The sequence below is a fragment of the Mytilus trossulus genome, chromosome 8 (assembly GCF_036588685.1).
Source record: "Mytilus trossulus isolate FHL-02 chromosome 8, PNRI_Mtr1.1.1.hap1, whole genome shotgun sequence".
In the NCBI taxonomy this organism is placed as follows: domain Eukaryota; kingdom Metazoa; phylum Mollusca; class Bivalvia; order Mytilida; family Mytilidae; genus Mytilus; species Mytilus trossulus.
In genome coordinates this window covers 18,215,465-18,234,458 of record NC_086380.1, presented here as the reverse complement: position 1 = coordinate 18,234,458, position 18,994 = coordinate 18,215,465, and the positions used below count along the sequence as shown (strand labels likewise).

General features: G+C 32.4%; 1 protein-coding gene across 1 annotated transcript; it reads right to left on the bottom strand.

Annotated features, from left to right (window-relative positions):
- Positions 1-1,882: 1,882 nt before the first annotated feature.
- On the bottom strand, positions 1,883-12,779 carry LOC134680650 (protein draper-like). Its single transcript, XM_063539777.1, has 7 exons — positions 12,647-12,779; positions 9,962-10,038; positions 8,611-8,775; positions 7,916-8,044; positions 5,260-5,388; positions 4,673-4,810; positions 1,883-3,439 (listed from the first exon to the last, which is right to left on the bottom strand). Exons 1-7 carry the CDS (start codon positions 12,769-12,771, stop codon positions 3,090-3,092), a joined length of 1,113 nt encoding a protein of 370 aa, XP_063395847.1. The 5' UTR covers positions 12,772-12,779; the 3' UTR covers positions 1,883-3,089.
- Positions 12,780-18,994: the final 6,215 nt, after the last annotated feature.

Sequence of the window (18,994 nt, the reverse complement as noted above, 5' to 3'; positions counted from 1 at the left end):
GTATATAACAAAACAACCATTGCTACGCGTGTCAATCTACAGGGTTACAATGTACAACGTAGTTAAATGAACATGTATACATACTTCACCATTATTGACCATGTGTGTAGTGAGCCCCATACCATCCAGCAGGACATAAAGAATCCCTGTTACAAACCAAACCTGAGGTAAACACATCAACTATAAGAGGAAAACAACAGAAACACTGAAATACAACAAAAAAACAAAACAACAATGCAACACACACAGAAACGAACTATGAGATAACAACTGCCATTTTTCTGACTTGGTACAGGACATTTTAAGAAAAAATGGTGGGTTAATACAGTCCTCATTAGAAATATTTAAAAAGCCAACACATTGTAAAGTATTTTCTAATGATCACCTGAAATCAACAAGGAAACATAATTCATGTTGTCACTAATAAAACATTCAAAAATGTATAGTCTTTTATGCATTTTGATTGCTGTAGAAATGATTATTGCGCAATATCTATATTTGTTCTGACAATGCTGATTGCTTAAAATGTTGTTTGAATTGCTCATAGTTTTCAATGTTGCTTGTACGATAATTTGAACATTTTTGTCATGAGTACATGTTTGTTTAGAGTACATTTTGTGGCGAATTTAATTCCTTATCTATAGTCCGAACGATTTTTGACGCGATGTACTTGGTTATAGGCAGAGTGTGGATATCCCACCTGATAAATTGATAATTGTGGAGAAGTGCTTACTGGACCGGCCATCAGTAGATCGCCCCGTTGTGATAAAGTGAGTAGTTGAATTGTTAACAGGATATTTTTTTGGTTGTGTACTGTATGTGTTTGTTGTTAGAATTTGCATGAAATGTTGACACGACAATTCTATATCAAAAGAAAATCAATGTTTACTATTTTCTGAAGTGATGTACAAGTCATCAATGGCGTCTGTTTGTAAATTTCGATATTTGGATAGTGTAAATCAAATGAATAACTTAGATTAGCATTTATGTTTAAAAATTGTAATGCTCGTTTGATTTTATAGATTGTTGACTTTCAAACAGACGACTGCATCAGTTGTTGAATGAACAGCAAGTTATCTTAAACAGAGTGCAAAAACAACAGAGCACTAAAATGACATTTTGCGACAACAGTTTGGTCCTAAAACAGGACAAAAAGCCGTATACAATTCAGTAATTTTGATTGACATATATATTTTTTTCGACAAACAAATTGGAACACATTTCCCATTTCCTAACATACAATTTTCTATTTCAACGACTAATATCCACTTTATATTTCCGGAAAATTGAAAATAATGTAAGTGTTTTATTTCATTAGTTAGGTTCCCCTGTGAACTGTACATGTATCTATACTGAGAGAACTGTTTAACTTTATTGAACTTTTTTACTCTTCAATTAACGTTGCTTGTGGACAGTAAGTCCGCAAGGAAATACTAACATAATTACTCAGTTCTTCTGTACTGACATGACACAACGGACATTTTTGTCGTGATATAAGACATTGTAAAACTTTTAAATTAAGTAATTTATCTCCCTCGTGCAATGCTCTGATTTCTTTACCGGTTAGGACATCAGTTACTTTTTTAATGTCTTTCAATTTAATTTTAAGAACTTGCAATTACATCTTGGGCAACATTAAGCGTCCTTTCCAATGGTTATAATTAAGATGAATATGATATGTCTTTAGATTTGCTTAGTCTTTAGTTTTCTATGTTGTGTACTATTATTTTTCTGTTTGTCTTTTATTTTAAATCTATAAGTTTGACTGTCCCTCTGGTATCTTTCGTCCCTTTTTTTAACATGAAAAGGTTAATACTTTTTATTTAAAACATATTTTCAACATTATCTAAAATAAATTCGTACATAGCAAATTAAAATAAAACATCATATTATGTATCAATCAATACTAGAAAAAAATGACAAACCATTTTTCAGAAATTAAACAAAAAATACAACGCACACAAATTATGGCAGAACATCATTATATGCGCTGCGTCGGATTTAATTTACCGTATGCAAATCCATGTAAACATGTACATGTATTAGTGTTTACTAGATTTTGGAATCTTCAGATACAAGATAAAAGATGAATTTTGGCCTGTTTGTAGGGTTCTAATATCATTTCAATTTTGAAATAGTTAGAGGCTGTGCATAGAATTTTTTAAATCCGAAATAAGTAAACAGATGTTATGATACTGTCGATTTGTTCATCTCAAAAATTAAAATTGCCTATTTTTTTCATATGCATTTAACATAATCTCAAATCTTGGCATTTTTCGGAAGTCTTTATTGTATATGGTTTCATATCTTCAGACTTCTGTTCAGGGTTTAGGATAAGAAAAAGGAAGTGTTAATAATTATTCAATACATCAAAAGAGTGAACCTTGTTGACGGTCTGGTATTGTTAAAGAGAGGAGAAAGATATTAAAACGATATTCATACTTGTTCGAAAAAACAAACATAATTAAGAAGTATGCTCTGTAGAGAAACTTTGTCAAAGACACCAGATTTATGTTTTGGTATGCTAAACGCGTATCGTTTTATAAGATTATCATTAACATTCAAGTCAATACAATCTCATCCCACCTTAAACATGATCCATCCTCAGTTCGTTTTATAAGTTAGTTTGATAAATTTTTAGAGAATCGCTTAGCTTGCTCCGATTCTTTATTTATAATATTTATTAGAAATACGATTTTATCACAATTTGTATCAGTTTATTTTGTTTTTTGTCAAATCTGACACGCATATAACTTTCTAATTACACACTTTCATGTTTAAAAACATATATTATCCAGTTTTGCTTTAAACGAGATGAAAATACTATTCCAATCCATCATACAAAATGAAAATGATTTCATAAATAAGGGGCAACATTAATATATTATGTTTTTTTTAGCGTAAAATGTTATTTCTTTCTTATTTGCACTTCGAATCCGACAAAGTCAAAACAACCAAAAATAAAGAAAAAGTATAACGTGTTAAAGAGGTTAACTATGTACGATTTTAAGTTTAGTATATATCTGGTTGCAACTGTTTTCTGTTGCTTTGCAGAAATGAAGACTGAAGTTTGTTCTCGTTTTGGGACATTAATATCGGTCTGATTCAAATTCATGTATATCCCCAATTTCGCAGTATAAATCTTCTTCGATTTCAGGTTGAAACATGACACCTTCAGTGTTTATAATATACGATCCAGTCTGACTGTTCTGTGTCATGGTTGAAGGTAGGCTTCGTTTTGCCTTGCGGCGTTTGATCTTTGGTTTTGAAGTGTCCTTCAATGATTGTTGTAGATTATGACAAAGTCTTTCTTTAGCTTTCACGACCATTGTTACAACACAGACTATACCAATAAGAGCAGCAACCATTGTTATGTAAACTATGACGTTATCATTCGATTTATAACTGTTTTGACCTGAATTCAGATTGTTTACCTCATCTGAAACATCAGAATTTTTATCAGTTACCAATGATTTTTTATAAAAAAATATAATATGTTACTAGATATAATTGTTTATCTGCAATACATAATTTGTCACAGCCCCCCCCCCCCCCCCCTCTAAATTTATCCCAAAAAAAACCCAACTAAAACTCAACTTATACCTTTGTTCTAATTCCTACGTTACCTCACACTTAAAAGAGGGGCGACAGATACGAGGGGGACAGTCAAACTCATAGATTTAGTTGTCCGTTATACACTTTCTGGTCATAGACTGATAATTGTTTTTATTATGTAAGGATCTCAATTATCTTTTGAAATATTTGTTTTTGGAAGCGTGTTCTCTCTTTTCATGATAGATAGTGGATAAAAATGATATGGTACCCAGATGATGAGCAACGTAATTTTCAATATTCTAATTTTTTGATGGTTTCTATGCTGATTATTATAAAATTGTTGACTATGAAACGAAAACTTTAGGTTTTATTTAATCAACCATATGTAGTCATTAACTTGGTCAAAAATCTTCTTTGTAAAATCTTCAACTTCAAATTCATATAGTTTCAGTTAAGAATTGTGCATGAAAATGAGAAAATCTACACGTTTAAGTGTTTGTCTGGACTCTATCTAACAAATTCTTGTAAATGTTTTGTCCTAGAAAAACGTATTTGTTTAGTAATCCAGAAATGGACGAACGACAGTTAGGCCAAAAAAAAAATATGTCTGTTTCCTGACTCAAACCCCCCGACCCTAGATCTTTTTATTCAAATCCGGAAAAAAATCGTTTCCGGTCCGATCTAGATCCGTATTTTACTATGCCCAAACAAAGAATGGCTGCTCCCAGCACAAATGTGCCACAATAAACGAGTTTAAAAATTTCAGCACTTGGAGGATTATTCAATTAAAGCTTTTTTATAGGGATTAAATCATTTTAGGGTACAGGACCCTAACCAAACATGACATATAACCGACTGCAAATCTGACAGGAAGTGCAAAAAAAAAAAAAAAAAAAAAATCCCGACCTACCGACCCTGATTTTTTGGCCTTGGAAGCAGGAAACAGACATATATTTTTTTTTGACCTTATGAAGCGTTGTTTTCATTTTTTTTCATGTTGATCTACTCTACATTTTTTATTAATGTTGTCTGTTCATGCATTTTATCTGACCCTTTTTTATCCTTTTTTTTCTTCTTTTGGATATTTCAAAACGTTTGGATAAATAAATAGAAATACCTTTATGTGAATTGCATTCTCTTTTATCAGATTCATGGTTGCACTGAATGCACTCTCCCGTTACAACATCACACTGGTCAATATCTGAACAAGCACAAATCCCACTACAATGCCTACCAAATTTTCCGTTTGGACAGTCTGCAATAGATCATGATGCGGTTATATTGATTTGGCTATGAGGTTGGTACATACAAAGATTTTTCCAAGAAATGTTGTTTTATAATCCGAGATTACAGACTGATGTCAATGTTCCCGTTATTTTTATTTATTTATAATTTAATTTTGGATGTAACACTCGCTCTGGTCAGCTTTAAAATGTTTTACTATCAGCTCATAGACATACTTTTGTCAAGTGACGTGATGTCATCAACGTTTTTATCATGATTTACTCCTCAGATTTTTCTGTGTGCACCGCATTTTTGATTTTTTTCACAAAAAAAATATATTACGATCATTCCTTATATGTTATCTATCAACTTTTAAACATATCCAAGCTCATATCAAACATTGCTACGCGGTTCAATTTACAATTCTGAAATGTACAAAACAGTTCAATGAAAATGAAAACACACAACATAATTATATACCAATTGTGCAGAAAGGCCCAAATCTTCCTGAAGGACATAAACAGTCTCCAGTTACAGGATTACATTCAGCATCGTGTGCACAGAAACATTCCTCTTTGCAGTTTACACCGTATTTTCCGGATGGACACGCTTCAATGATAATATGCACATTAAACACAAAAAAGATGCTGATACACATATATGAATAGTAAACTATGATGGTAGACAAATTATATCTGTCTGTCATATTTGTATGATCGTAAAATTGTGTTTTTTTTATATAATTTAGGCCTATTTTTGTATCTTGAAAATGTTTCACGTTTTGATGCTAGTAGCTTTAATAGCCGAGTTGTTGAGTGCCGTGAAAATACGTACTCCCTCTAATTAGAACTGCAGTTAATATTTGTCTCGCTGTCAATCATCAAAAATATTCTTTTCTTCATATAGTATCTAAAGCTTCTATTCAATATGTGTTGCAAACGTACTGTAAGTTTGTTTGATACACTGATAATGTACATTGTATTGGGTAAATAAAAAAATTGCCTACGCATTGAACATAATATCTTATGTGTGTTCCGGCCGAAATAATTACTTAAGTGGTTTAACCAACAAATACCACATTGCGATTTAGTGAAATCTTTCAACTTTTTCATATTACTATAGATGTTTAACGTATCATTCAGAAATGTTGACAAGGACTTCGATTAATAAATAAAAGGTCGAGTCAAATGACAATCACCAATTATTCATGATTTTTCAAGTTTTGTAATGTCAACATATTTATCATGTTTATTAAATGCAATGTTTCAATTACATTAAATATTTCTCTTTCGAGTAAATCTGCCTGATGTATAAGTTTATTTAGAACTCACCAGTGCATAGAGTGAAAACAAAATACAAAAAAAGTATTGTGATTGAGGCTTAAAAATGATTAATTTACATGCTTTTATAAATGCTTTGAAATGTACTTGGATCAGAAGAATTTTTAAAAACGATTGTAAATGGCGAAATATGTTTCTGTCATATATTGATAAAGATAGATTCTTTAGTTGTGGTAATAGCTATGGAAAGCAACTACAGCAAAGTATTAAGAATAAATTTTGGAAAGACGTACTGGGTGCTTGGCAAATGGTAATTGAAAAAGAAATGAATATCCACGACAGGCAATATTTTCTTTCCAGTCCAATTTGGATGAATAACCCTTTCCAAATTGACAACAAACCAGTGTTTTTCAAAGACTGGCATAGTAAGGGTATTCTATATGTAAATGATATTGTTGGGGAAAATGGTACCTTTCTAAATTTTTATCAATTTCAGGAGTGTTTTCAGATGAATATAGACATCATGAAATAAAATAGCATAATTTCAAAGCTAAATAAGACTTCCAAAACAAATAATAGGGGAGATTATAAATTAGTATCTCCTTTCATATCATCAGTTATAAAGACCATTCTCGAAAGCAAAAAAGGATCTAAAGATATGTATTTTGGTGCTTAACAAAAACAACACTGTTCCTACAGGAGTAAAAAGATGGGAAGCAATTTTAGTTTTAGAAAATCAAAACTGGAAAAAGATTTTTCAACTACCATTTGCTATTACAAAAAATACTAAGTATCAATGGCTTCAGTATAGAATAAATCATAAAATTCTGGCAACAAATAAGTTTTTAAACAAAATTGGGGTAGTGCAAAACCCATATTGTACTTTTTGTAAAACTGAACATGAATCAATTGAACTTATACTGTGGGACTGTTATTATGTACAACAATTTATTGAGCAAACTGGAATGTGGTTTCTCCAAAATGGTATTAGTATACCATTTACACAAGATATTTGTTTGTTTAGAAAATCACGATCAACAAATGTGACCCTCATGACAATTTTTTTTCTCTGGATTAAACAATATATATATATATATAATACAAGATATTTTAAAGGAGAATTAAGTTTAACAGCATTGATTGAAAAAATAAAGCATCATTATTTTTTGGAGAAGAAGATATCAGTTAAAAAGAAATGTTTTGACAAGTTTAATCAAGCTTGGTACATTTACCAGGAGCTTTACAGGATAATTTGATGGATAAGCAACTTAAAAAAATTAGCAGACACGAAAATAAAAATATTTTTTTGTGTGTTTTTTTTTTTTTCTATTTCTTAATCATCTTTAAATTTTTTTATTAATTAGTTCTTTATTCTTTTTTTTTGGTCCTTTTTAATAAGATACCATTATAAAATCCCAACAAAATGTTATTTTCAAGTTCTATACATTTTCTGATGAGTTGTATTATATTACATTTATATATATGAACTTACTGTTTGATAACTGTATTGTTGTATATTATATATGTTGGATAAAAAAAATAGAAAAAAAAAGAAAAAAAAAGAAAAAACTGCCTGATGTGAATAACAGCATTTGCTCTTTTCCTAAGTCAGGAATCGGATGTTCAGTAGTTGTCGTTTGTTGGTGTGGTTCATAAGTGATTCTCGTGTCTGTTTTTTTATTTATAGATTAGACCGTTAGTTTTCTCTTTTGAATGGTTTTACACTAGTTATTTTTGGGGCCCTTTATAGCTTGCTGTGACTTGAATGAAGAGTTGTCTCATTGGAACGCATACCACATCTTCCTCTATCTGTATACAATATTAAAGTATACTGAAATACACTCATTATTATTTACCATGTGTGCAGTGAACCCCAGACCATCCTGCAGAACATAAACAATCACCAGTTACTGGATTACATTTAGCATTATGTCCACATAAACATTCCTCACCGCAGTTTACACCGTATAATCCAGATGGACACGCTACAATTACATTTTTTAAAGTCATTGCTCATTAGAAACTATCACCTTGGAGAAAATAACACATACAGGTTTTCAACCTGTTCAAACACGAATTTCTAAATACACAGAGTACAGAAATATTTTACTCGTACTAATAAAAATAAGGATGCTTAAACATATATAACTTGTACAAAAATCTGTAAAATACCGTATTTATTTAGAATAATGACAAAAAAATCAAATGCAGTTTATGTATACATAGTAATAAAACAAGGTTTTATCCAATTTTCTACTGAAAAAAGTATCTGTACCAAGTCAGGAATAAGACAGTTGTTGTCAATTCGTTTGATGTGTTTGAGCTGTATATTTTACCATTTGATCAAGGACTTTCTGTTTTGAATTTTCCTCAGAGATCAGTTTTTTTGTGATTTCAATTTTTTGTCTTTTTACTTTTTTTGTGAACACCCAATACAACATACAGCAATAGCTGTGCTAATATCTATATCTACAGAAAGCGAATTATTCTGCTGAATATAGTTTTGAATAGTTCGACAAATATCAGTCATTAATGAAACATAATTACCTACCATTTGAGCATTCTGAACCGGTAAAACCTTTATCACAGATACAGCCATGAACTGGGTCACACTTCTTTTTATCTGTACAGTTACATAGATTTTTACACTGAAATCCATAGTAATTAGGCATACAGGGCAGTAAACAATCTTTACCAAATATTCCCGTCGGGCAGGCTGAAGATTGAAAATGTAAAGAGTAATAAGGACATTTGATATTCATATTGAAAGTGCAACAAGCTGAAAAGAAAGAAACAATTAAACGCGGAACGGAGAAATAACCTTGTAAATAGATCGTTTTAGATAAACAATCATAACGGCATTGGGGAATTACTTCTTACGCAAAGGTGTTAAACTAATACCAATTTGATATATAAATTATGATTTACGTTCCCGATATCACCACCGGACAGGAATCTCTGCTGGTGGACTATATGCCCCTGAGGATTCTACCAGTCTTGTAGACTAACAGTATGCTGTTTTGGGTTGTTTCATGTATTCGTTTTTATTCTGTTATTAGTCACCACGTCGGTGTTATCATGTATATCTATTATATAGTAATTTTTATAAATTTACTGTTTGCAAAAGTATGAATTATTCTAAATAATTAGAATGTTCTTATCAGAAAACCTTAGCCGTATTCAGCACAATTTTTTGGAACTTTTGGTCCTCAATGCTCTTCAGCTTTGTACTTGTTTTGGCTTTCAAACTATTTTTTAACTTAGCGTCACTGGTAAGCTTTATGTTGACAAAACGCGCGTTTGGTGTTTTGAATTCAAAACCTGGTACATATTGATAGCTACTATTCGTGTGTTTTTCTGTCCTATATATTCTACCATTTATTTGTACTGTAATGTTGTCATTTTAATATTATATTTAACATTACCATAAAAGCGGGAGGTTTTGCTGGCCACAAAACCAATTTTAACTAACCATCTTTTTTCTTAAAATGTCCTGTACCAAGTCAGGAAAAGTGTCATTGTTATATTATAGTTCGTTTCTGTGTGTGTTACATTTTAGTGTTGTGTTTCTGTGTTGTTTCGTGGTTCTCCTCTTATACTTGATGTGTTTCCCTCGGTTTTGGTTTGTAACCCGGATTTTTTTTATTTTTTTGATTTTTTATCTCAATCGATTTATGAATTTCGAACAGCGGTATAGTACTGTTGTCTTTATTTTAAAAAAAATTTAGTCATGGTCACCAGCAGTTTGTCATCAATCAGATTTGTGGGGTGTTTTTTTTTTCTTTTTTTAAAAAGTCCCAACAACTGGACAACACTACTTTATTTACACTTTTTTTTCTTAATTATAAAAAGATGTAAACAAAAACACACAAAAGTAATGATCATTTTACTTTAAGTAATACCTTGACATTTTCCGTTCTTGTAAACATAATCCGGACAACACTCTATTATCAGTTGTGTTTGGTTCACAGAATGACTCCTAAAAATAAAATAACTAGAGGCTCTAAAGAGCCTGTGTCGCTCACCTTGGTCTATGTGCATATTAAACAAAGGACACAAATGGATTCATGACAAAATTGTATTTTGGTGATGGTGATGTGTTTGAAGTTCTTACTTTACTGAACGATTTTGCTTCTTACAATTATATCTATCATGAACTTTGCCCATTAGTAACAGAGAACTATATTTGGTAAAAATTTACATAAATTTACCAAATTAATGAAAATTGTTAAAAATTGACCTTAAAGGGCAATAACTCCTTAAGGGGTCAATTGACCATTTAGGTCATGTTGACTTATTTGTAGATCTTACTTTGCTGAACATTATTGCTGTTTACAGTTTATCGCTATCTATAATAGTATTCAAGATAACCAAAAACGGCAAAATTTCTTTAAAAATTACCAATTGGAGGGCAGCAACCCAACAACCAGTTGTCCAATTCATCTGAAAAATTCAGGGCAGATAGACATTGACTTGATTAACAATTTAACTTCTTGTCAGATTTGCTCTAGATGCTTTTGTTTCATAGTTATAAGCCAAAAACTGCATTTTACCCCTATGTTCTATTTTTAGCGGTGGCAGCCATCTTGGTTGAATGGTCAGGTCATCAGACACATTTTTCAAACTAGATACCCCAAAGATGATTGTGGCCTAGTAGTTTCAGTGGAGATTTTGTAAAAGATTACTTAGATTTATGAAAAATGGTTAAAGATTGACTATAAAGGGCAATAACTCCTAAAGGGGTCAACTGACCATTTTGGTCATGTTGACTTATTTGTAGATCTTACTTTGCTGAACATTATTGCTGTTTACAGTTTATCTCTATCTATAATAATATTCAAGATAATAACCAAAAACAGCAAAATTTCCTCAAAATTACCAATTCAGGGGCAGCAACCCAACAACCGATTGACCGATTCATCTGAAAATTTTAGGGCAGATAGATCTTGACCTGATAAACATTTTTATCTCTGTCAGATTTCCTCAAAATGCTTTGGTTTTTGAGTTATAAGCCAAAAACTGCATTTTACCACTTTGTTCTATTTTTAGCCGTGGCGGCCATCTTGGTTGGTTGACAAGGTCACGCCACACATTTTTTAAACAAGATACCCCAAAGATGATTGTGGCCAAGTTTGGATTAATTTGGCCCAGTAGTTTCAGAGGAGAAGATTTTTGTAAAAGATTACTTAGATTTATGAAAAATGGTTAAAGATTGACTATAAAGGGCAATAACTCATAAAGGGGTTAACTGACCATTTTGGTCATGTTGACTTATTTGTAGATCTTACTTTGCTGAACATTAATGCTGTTTACAATTTATCTCTATCTATAATAATATTCAAGATAATAACCAAAAACAGCAAAATTTCCTCAAAATTACCAATTCAGGGGCAGCAACCCAATAACCGAATGACCGATTCATCTGAAAATTTCAGGGCAGATAGATCTTGACCTGATAAACATTTTGATCCCATGTCAGATTTCCTCAAAATGCTTTGGTTTTTGAGTTATAAGCCAAAAACTGCATTTTACCCCTATGTTCTATTTTTAGCGGTGGCGGCCATCTTGGTTGGTTGACAAGGTCACGCCACACATTTTTGAAACTAGATACCCCAAAGATGATTGTGGCCAAGTTTGGATTAATTTGGCCCAGTAGTTTCAGAGGAGAAGATTTTTGTAAAAGATTACTTTAATTTACGAAAAATGGTTAAAAATTGACTATAAAGGGCAATAACTCCTAAACGGGTCAACTGACCATTTTGGTCATGTTGACTTATTTGTAGATCTTACTTTGCTGAACATTATTGCTGTTTACAATTTATCTCTAACTATAATAATATTCAAGATAATAACCAAAAACAGCAAAATTTCTTCAAAATTACCAATTCAGGGGCAGCAACCCAACAACCGATTGACCGATTCATCTGAAAATTTCAGGGCAGATAGATCTTGACCTGATAAACATTTTTACCCCATGTCAGATTTGCTCTAAATGCTTTGGTTTTTGAGTTATAAGCCAAAAACTGCATTTTACCCCTATGTTCTATTTTTAGCCGTGGCGGCCATCTTGGTTGGTTGACCGGGTCAGGCCACACATTTTTTAAACTAGATACCCCAATGATGATTGTGGCCAAGTATGGTTTGATTTGGCCCAGTAGTTTCAGAGGAGAAGATTTTTGTAAAAGCTAACGCCGGACGACGACGGACGACGGACGACGGACGACAGACGACGGACGACGGACGACGGACGACGGACGACGGACGCAAAGTGATGAGAAAAGCTCACTTGGCCCTTTGGGCCAGGTGAGCTAAAAATGACTAAATGATGATAAAAATAGTAACAAAACATATTAAATTCTATAACTGACGCCTGAAGCTAATATAATAGAAAAATATTTACAATCAGAAGCAACTAGATTTATCGTTCCAGAAGCCTTTTTAACTGTTTATGAACAAATAATCAGTCATAATTGGTCTAACCCAGGCGGCGTTTTCGTGGATTTCTCGGTCCTTCTTTGACTTTTGAGATTAAATTGTTCCGCAAGTCCCTTCCACTTTGTTTAATAGTAAATGTGTTTTTCACCTACCTTGTGGTTACCCTTCTAGGACACACATTTGGATCTGTTAACTTCAGTGGTATACAATTTATAGTGTCAACATTGGCAATAAGAAACACAAAGTATATCAAAATAAATCTTGAATGTTTATCCATTGTTGATGTTTTGCAAATGTTTGGATGACTATTTATTCTATAGAATTGCATACATATTAGTACCGAAGAATGACGATATCAATGACGAATCTATTATTTCCTCATTGGCTTATTACAGTGTTAAAAAAAGAATCCACTCGAGTTTGCCATCCGTTTGATTTTATTTAATCATTTTGTTTTTGTTTTGACTTTCGTTAGACATAATAAACAAAATACCTTTAGGTTGGCATTGTACAAGTGACTGTTAGTGACGTTATTGCACTAAAAAAAATGTACGTTGGATGTGTACTGATTGATGTTGAAGTCTTATATTCATAATTGTTTTATTAGTTATTATTGTCTTTCGAATAGCTGTCAATAAATGCGAGTACTCTCAGACTTGTATTGTGTGGGTTTTTTTTCTTAGATAAAATACTCTGCATTTCCGGTCTATGACATGACACGGGTTGTGTTCTTCTCATATATGTTATGATGGTATGATACTAAACCCCTAACGGGAAGGATTGTGCCTGATATTCATATGATGAAGACATAATCTTTCAATCAGTTTAATTGAAATCTGGAGCTGGCATGTCAGTTAACTGCTAGTAGTCTGTTGTTATGTATGTATTATTGTCATTTTGTTTATTTTCTTTGGTTAAATCTTCTGACATTAGACTCGGACTTCTCTTGAATTGAATTTTAATGTGCGTATTGTTATGCGTTTACTTTTCAACATTGGCTAGAGGTATAGGGGGCGGGTTGAGATTTCATAAACATGTTTAACCCCGCCGCATTTTTGCGCCTGTCCCAATCAGGAGCCTCTGGCCTTTGTTAGTCTTGTATTATTTTTAATTTTAGTTTCATGTGTACAATTTGGAGTTTAGTATGGCGTTCATTATCACTGAACTAGTATATATATTTGTGTAGGAGCCAGCTGAAGGACGCCTCTGGGTGCGGGAATTTCTCGCTGCATTGAAGACCTGTTGGTGACCTTCTCCTGTTGTCTGTTCTATGGTCAGGTTGTTGTCTCTTTGACACATTCCCCATTTCCATTCTAAATTTTATGCATTTGTTTGATCTTTTGTTGAACCCGCAACATTTCATATGTGCCTGTACTTGTATTTAAGTGGTTGGCGTATGTCTTTCATTTTTGTTTTCCGTACATATACATTGTTTAGTTAAAAACTATGCCATTTGATTTTGCAATTGAAATATGTCATTTTCGTCATGTCGGGGCCTCTTAAAGACGACTCTACGGTATGTATAATTTTTTCGGTTGCCTATAAATTATTACACTCACTTTATTTGAACTCTTGTGGATAACTAGTTGTGTCATTGGCAAACATCTCACATTTCCTTATTATTTTAAACAAATATGTACAGGGGGTTTAAGGCTTACTTTAAAGGATGGTATATGGCAAGATACCACAGCTTTGTGTTTGTTTTTTTGTCAAGTTTAAAATGCAAGATATTTTTTACAAAGTAAAGTACACGTTTTTCATGTTGCTATTGAGATTAATCTAATCACACAGCTGCTTGTTGAAAAAAACACATAAATTAAAAAGAAATCATATTTCAAAAATGTTAATGGTTGTAATCATTACTCTAAGTAGTAGTAGTAGAAGTAAACGTTTACATGTAACCAGGTGAGGGCGTTTTAATATTTTCATCTTCGGATTTGTTCCAGTTTTCTGGGACTTGGAGAGCAATGCAAATTTCTAAAGTCTGTTAACGCTATACAACGCATATAAAAGAAACACTACATGAAACGAATTTCAACACCTATCTACCTAACCCGAAGTTGTTAAATAATCTGTTTAAACCCTTTCAGCCTGATACTTGTTAAATCCAAATGTTTAGAACTTTAGGCTGAAACATAACTATATGGAATTGGAAATGTAACCTAAATGTTTGCAACCTATTAAAAACTTATGTAGGAAACAAGGACAATGTGAACTTTCGCATGAAACCTAATTGAAAAATTTGTCTATAACTGTCGGAACTAAAAAGTAGCACTTAGGAATGGTTTATCAGCAAACACACATAGAAAACGCAACATCTTAGCACCAGCCCTGTTTGTACCAAACAGACTTCGCACAAATGTAATCGAGAAGCTACTTCCTATTTAAATAAGGAACGCAGACCTCGAAGAAAGAACCCTATCAACAACTGTAAAACGTATCATTGCAACCAAGGATAAAAGGATGATTTTCGATGCTGTTTTCAACGATAAAAAGATCAAATGGGAAAATTCATAGACAAACGAAAAATACATTAATTTAAGAATATTATAATAGAAGTAATAAAAGGTTGTAGTAATAGAACAAATAGTGTCAGAAATAGTAATAGCAGTACAGTACTGTTAGTATTGTTGACTTGAATTTTCAGTATAAAATAATATTTCTTGACATTTCCGTCACAGGATTTGGCATTACGGTATGTCCCTTTTTGATTGTGTCGAAATAAAAAAATTATAAAAAGTTGAAATTCACAAAACATTATGATTTTCATATTTCCTTATATGTGATGTGAAATGTTCAAAGTCTATGACGAATGAAGTGAACTGTTGGCATTTTCCCAGGACTATTTTGTGTGTAATGTAGTAATTCGTTTTCGTACCCATTGTGCTATATCACTTTGCAGAACCAAAAGACCTTTGCTGGGCTTTGTACAAATGTAGTGATATACAACATTCATAAGTGAAAGACGTGATTAAACTTTATATATACGAATTAAATAAATCCAGTAAATGAAAAACGTTAATTATTATATATGACATACGTGAAATACTGATGGGGTAAATGACAATTACGTATAACATATATGATAATGAGTGTCAATGAAAACGAAACACTTTGTTTTTAAAGAAAACATTTGTATACAAAATAATATTTTCGTTACAGTAATTGTTAATGACAGTTAATGTGTTTATCTAAAGTCAAAAAGTCAAACAAAAATGTTCAATTACCACGATTCGAATGCAATGCGTTCATGCACCACAACGCTACAATTCATAAACTCACAGTCTCCATAACAAATGTGTACACCGCGTGCTGAACGCAATTTCTACAACGAGGTGGCATATACCTGGCTAGACGTCTGATACGGTTTTGTGGAATGTTTGTTCATTTTTGCCGCAATGTAATTTCAAGTTGGCATAGTGTAACTGATGGTAGCTGTCGTCGTCTTGCGGCTGGTCCAATTTGATCGCATAAGTGTCCAGATGGACTTGAATCCGGCGAAAAGGCTAGCCATGGTAAAGTCTGAAATGGTTGTTATTGATAAACACAGTTGTGAGTCGTGCGGAGTGTGCACGAGCGTTATTCTGTAGTGAAGTAATTTGTATATTAAGCAAAGTGTATTTAAGGCCTATAACCGTCTGTAATTCTAAAAGAACGGTGTTAAGCGGATATGATCTGTTGCACCGCCGATTCCTGTTATCCTTTTTAACTATGCAATGCAATTGTGATAAATATTTTTGTTGAGATTATTCCTGGTAAAAGGGAGATAAACCATATTGAGTGGTGTTCTTTTTCCAATCCCCGATGTATGTCCTAAGTTAAACATTTAAGTAATTTTATGTCGTTTCGGTAGACGTCTCTATTTAAAGTTATTTATCAAGCGACGTTTTATGCATACATTTATGAACCAAAGATTGATGATAGAAGACATCTAACCTAATAATATTGTCTTGTCGTGGTTTGAAATGAAGAGCAACTGTTATTTAGTCTGCAGTTGTGGACAAGCAATGTCTGTTTTGTATACGCTCCTATTGATTTGTACTTTGTACGTTTACCACCAAATGTTTCAGCCCGATTGTGTCGGAAAAAGGTCCAGATATTCTTGGAAGAACAATAAAAAACTTTAATTTATTATTCAAGTTTTAATATAAAGAAACTAAATAGAAAAAAATGTGTATACATAGATTACACACTATATATATAACTCTGCACCAAGTGAAATTCTAGTCATTATAAAACGTTAAAGAGCATTACCATTATTTCATGAAATTGAAATTTAAAATCAAAATGATCTAATTTTTAAACATTTTATATCACAAAAATATTTGAATACTTTCAATCTACGACGTCTATAATGTCTGTAAAAGTATACAGGCTTGAACAACTGCTAACCCGCCTTCCTAACCAAAATGCACAGTATGGGTTCAGATAGGCATTATCTTCTGCTTCTGCCAGATAATGGCCACAATCAACAAACTGATAATACTGCCATGGTTTGGTGCGCATATTAGACCACCCCCTCCCCCCAAAACAATTTGAAAAATCTGTCTGTTGAAGAGAACAGTAAGGATTGAGATACTGTTCTTCATACATGCACAAATCCGGAAGTGATTTAGCTATGTTAATATGTATATGGGTCTCTTCTATTGTTTGTTGACAATTTTTCTCTGTGTTGAAGTTTCCGGTTCCAAGAGAGTTAACACTCGTCTAATCCTTGAGCTGTTCATCATTTATTTCGCAGTAAATATCGTTCCCGTATGTTTGGTCACTGATTGCTTCACTATCCCGAAGGCTGTGCTGGTACTTGTGTTTACATTGCTTTATAAGGAGGACAAATGTAAACAGTAGCATCGGCATGCCAACGGCTGAGAAATTTACCAAGGCAATAACTGGAACACTGCAAATACAAAACTAGTAATCACGCAAATGCAAACCAGGTTGGATGTGTATTGATTTATATCTTAGTCTTTTAAAAATACATAGTTTTTTTCTTTAGTTGTTATATGCTTTCAACTAGCGTTGGTAACTCAGAATTATTTTAAGTGTCTTTTTGTTTTTGGGATTTAAAAGCACCCATCCACGTCCACTCTTTGTTTGTGTTAGATGTATATCTGTGTGTATCCATCTGGTGAGTTAAGTCTTAAAGTTTGTCCACTGATGTGTATGGTTTGTTCTTATATTGTACTGTTACAACACTGTCTAAGTTTAGGGGAGGGCTCACGAAAATGTTTTACCCTGTCCCATTCTTTATATGTCTTTCCCAAGTCAGGAGCCTGTAGCTCAGTCGTTGTCGTTTGGTAATGTCTGTCATATTTGTTTTTTGTAAAATATTTTATTATAATTTAGCTGTTAGTTTTTCAATTGACTTTTTTCATATTTTTAATCATATTACAACTCCTTATCTTTATATTTATATATATATTTATATAATAAAAACTATAACACAAATTCCCATACGTTTCGGCCATTAAAAAATAAAGAAAAGGACAATCTATCATTATTATAAATATTCATTTTTGTTCAAGTATATTCAGTTCAGATTTCTACGCTTCAAATCAAAGTCAAAACAATTGTTTACTTCAAAAATATTGTCGTAGGAATGTCTTTGTGGTTTCTTACAAAGGCAATTAAAATTGTAATCAAAAGACTTATCATTTCTATATAGATTATTTTTATTCCATCGACAAAAGATTGTCTACAGAGTATCAAGTTGTTTTGGTTTCGTTAGAATATGTTTTATACTATATTTTATTACTTTTTTGGCTGAATAATGTAAATAGCCGTATTCATGACAGCTTCACTAAGACTGTGTCTATTGTTTCCTATAGAAATAGTAAAAAAGAAAATGTTCAACTGTTTCTTTCTTTCCGTAGAATCTGTACATTTATTTTTGAAGTCACATAGTTATAAATCTTGTCATATTCATTTTTAATATTTTTGTTTTTGTTATAAAATCATTCATTACCTTTGTGCGTTAGTAGGATTCTTCCGATGTGGCTTTTTCGTTATGTTATTGCATAAAGTTTCGTCACCACACTCGCATATTCATGAGCGTGGATTACAGAACGTCACATTTCTACAGATACAGGTACCCGAGCAGTTAAAATTGTAACTTATGTCATATAATCCCTGGTGACATTCTGAAATAAAGGTTTTAGAAAAGAGGGACGAAATATACCAGAGGGACAAGCACACTAATCATAAGTCGAAGATAAACTGACAAAACCATGGCTAAAAATCAAAAAGACAAACAGACAAACAATTATAGTACACATGACACACCATAGAACACTAAAACAAATAAGCAACAAGAACCCCACCAAAAACTGGGGTGATACAGGTGCTCCAAGGGTAAGCAGATCCTGCTCCACATGTGGCACCCATATATAACATATGTGAATATAATAGAATACACTGTATCTGGTAAATAGTAAACTAAATTACAAATGCAGTAGCAGCTTACTGTGCTGAAATTCGTCCATACGTTTACATCTATTATC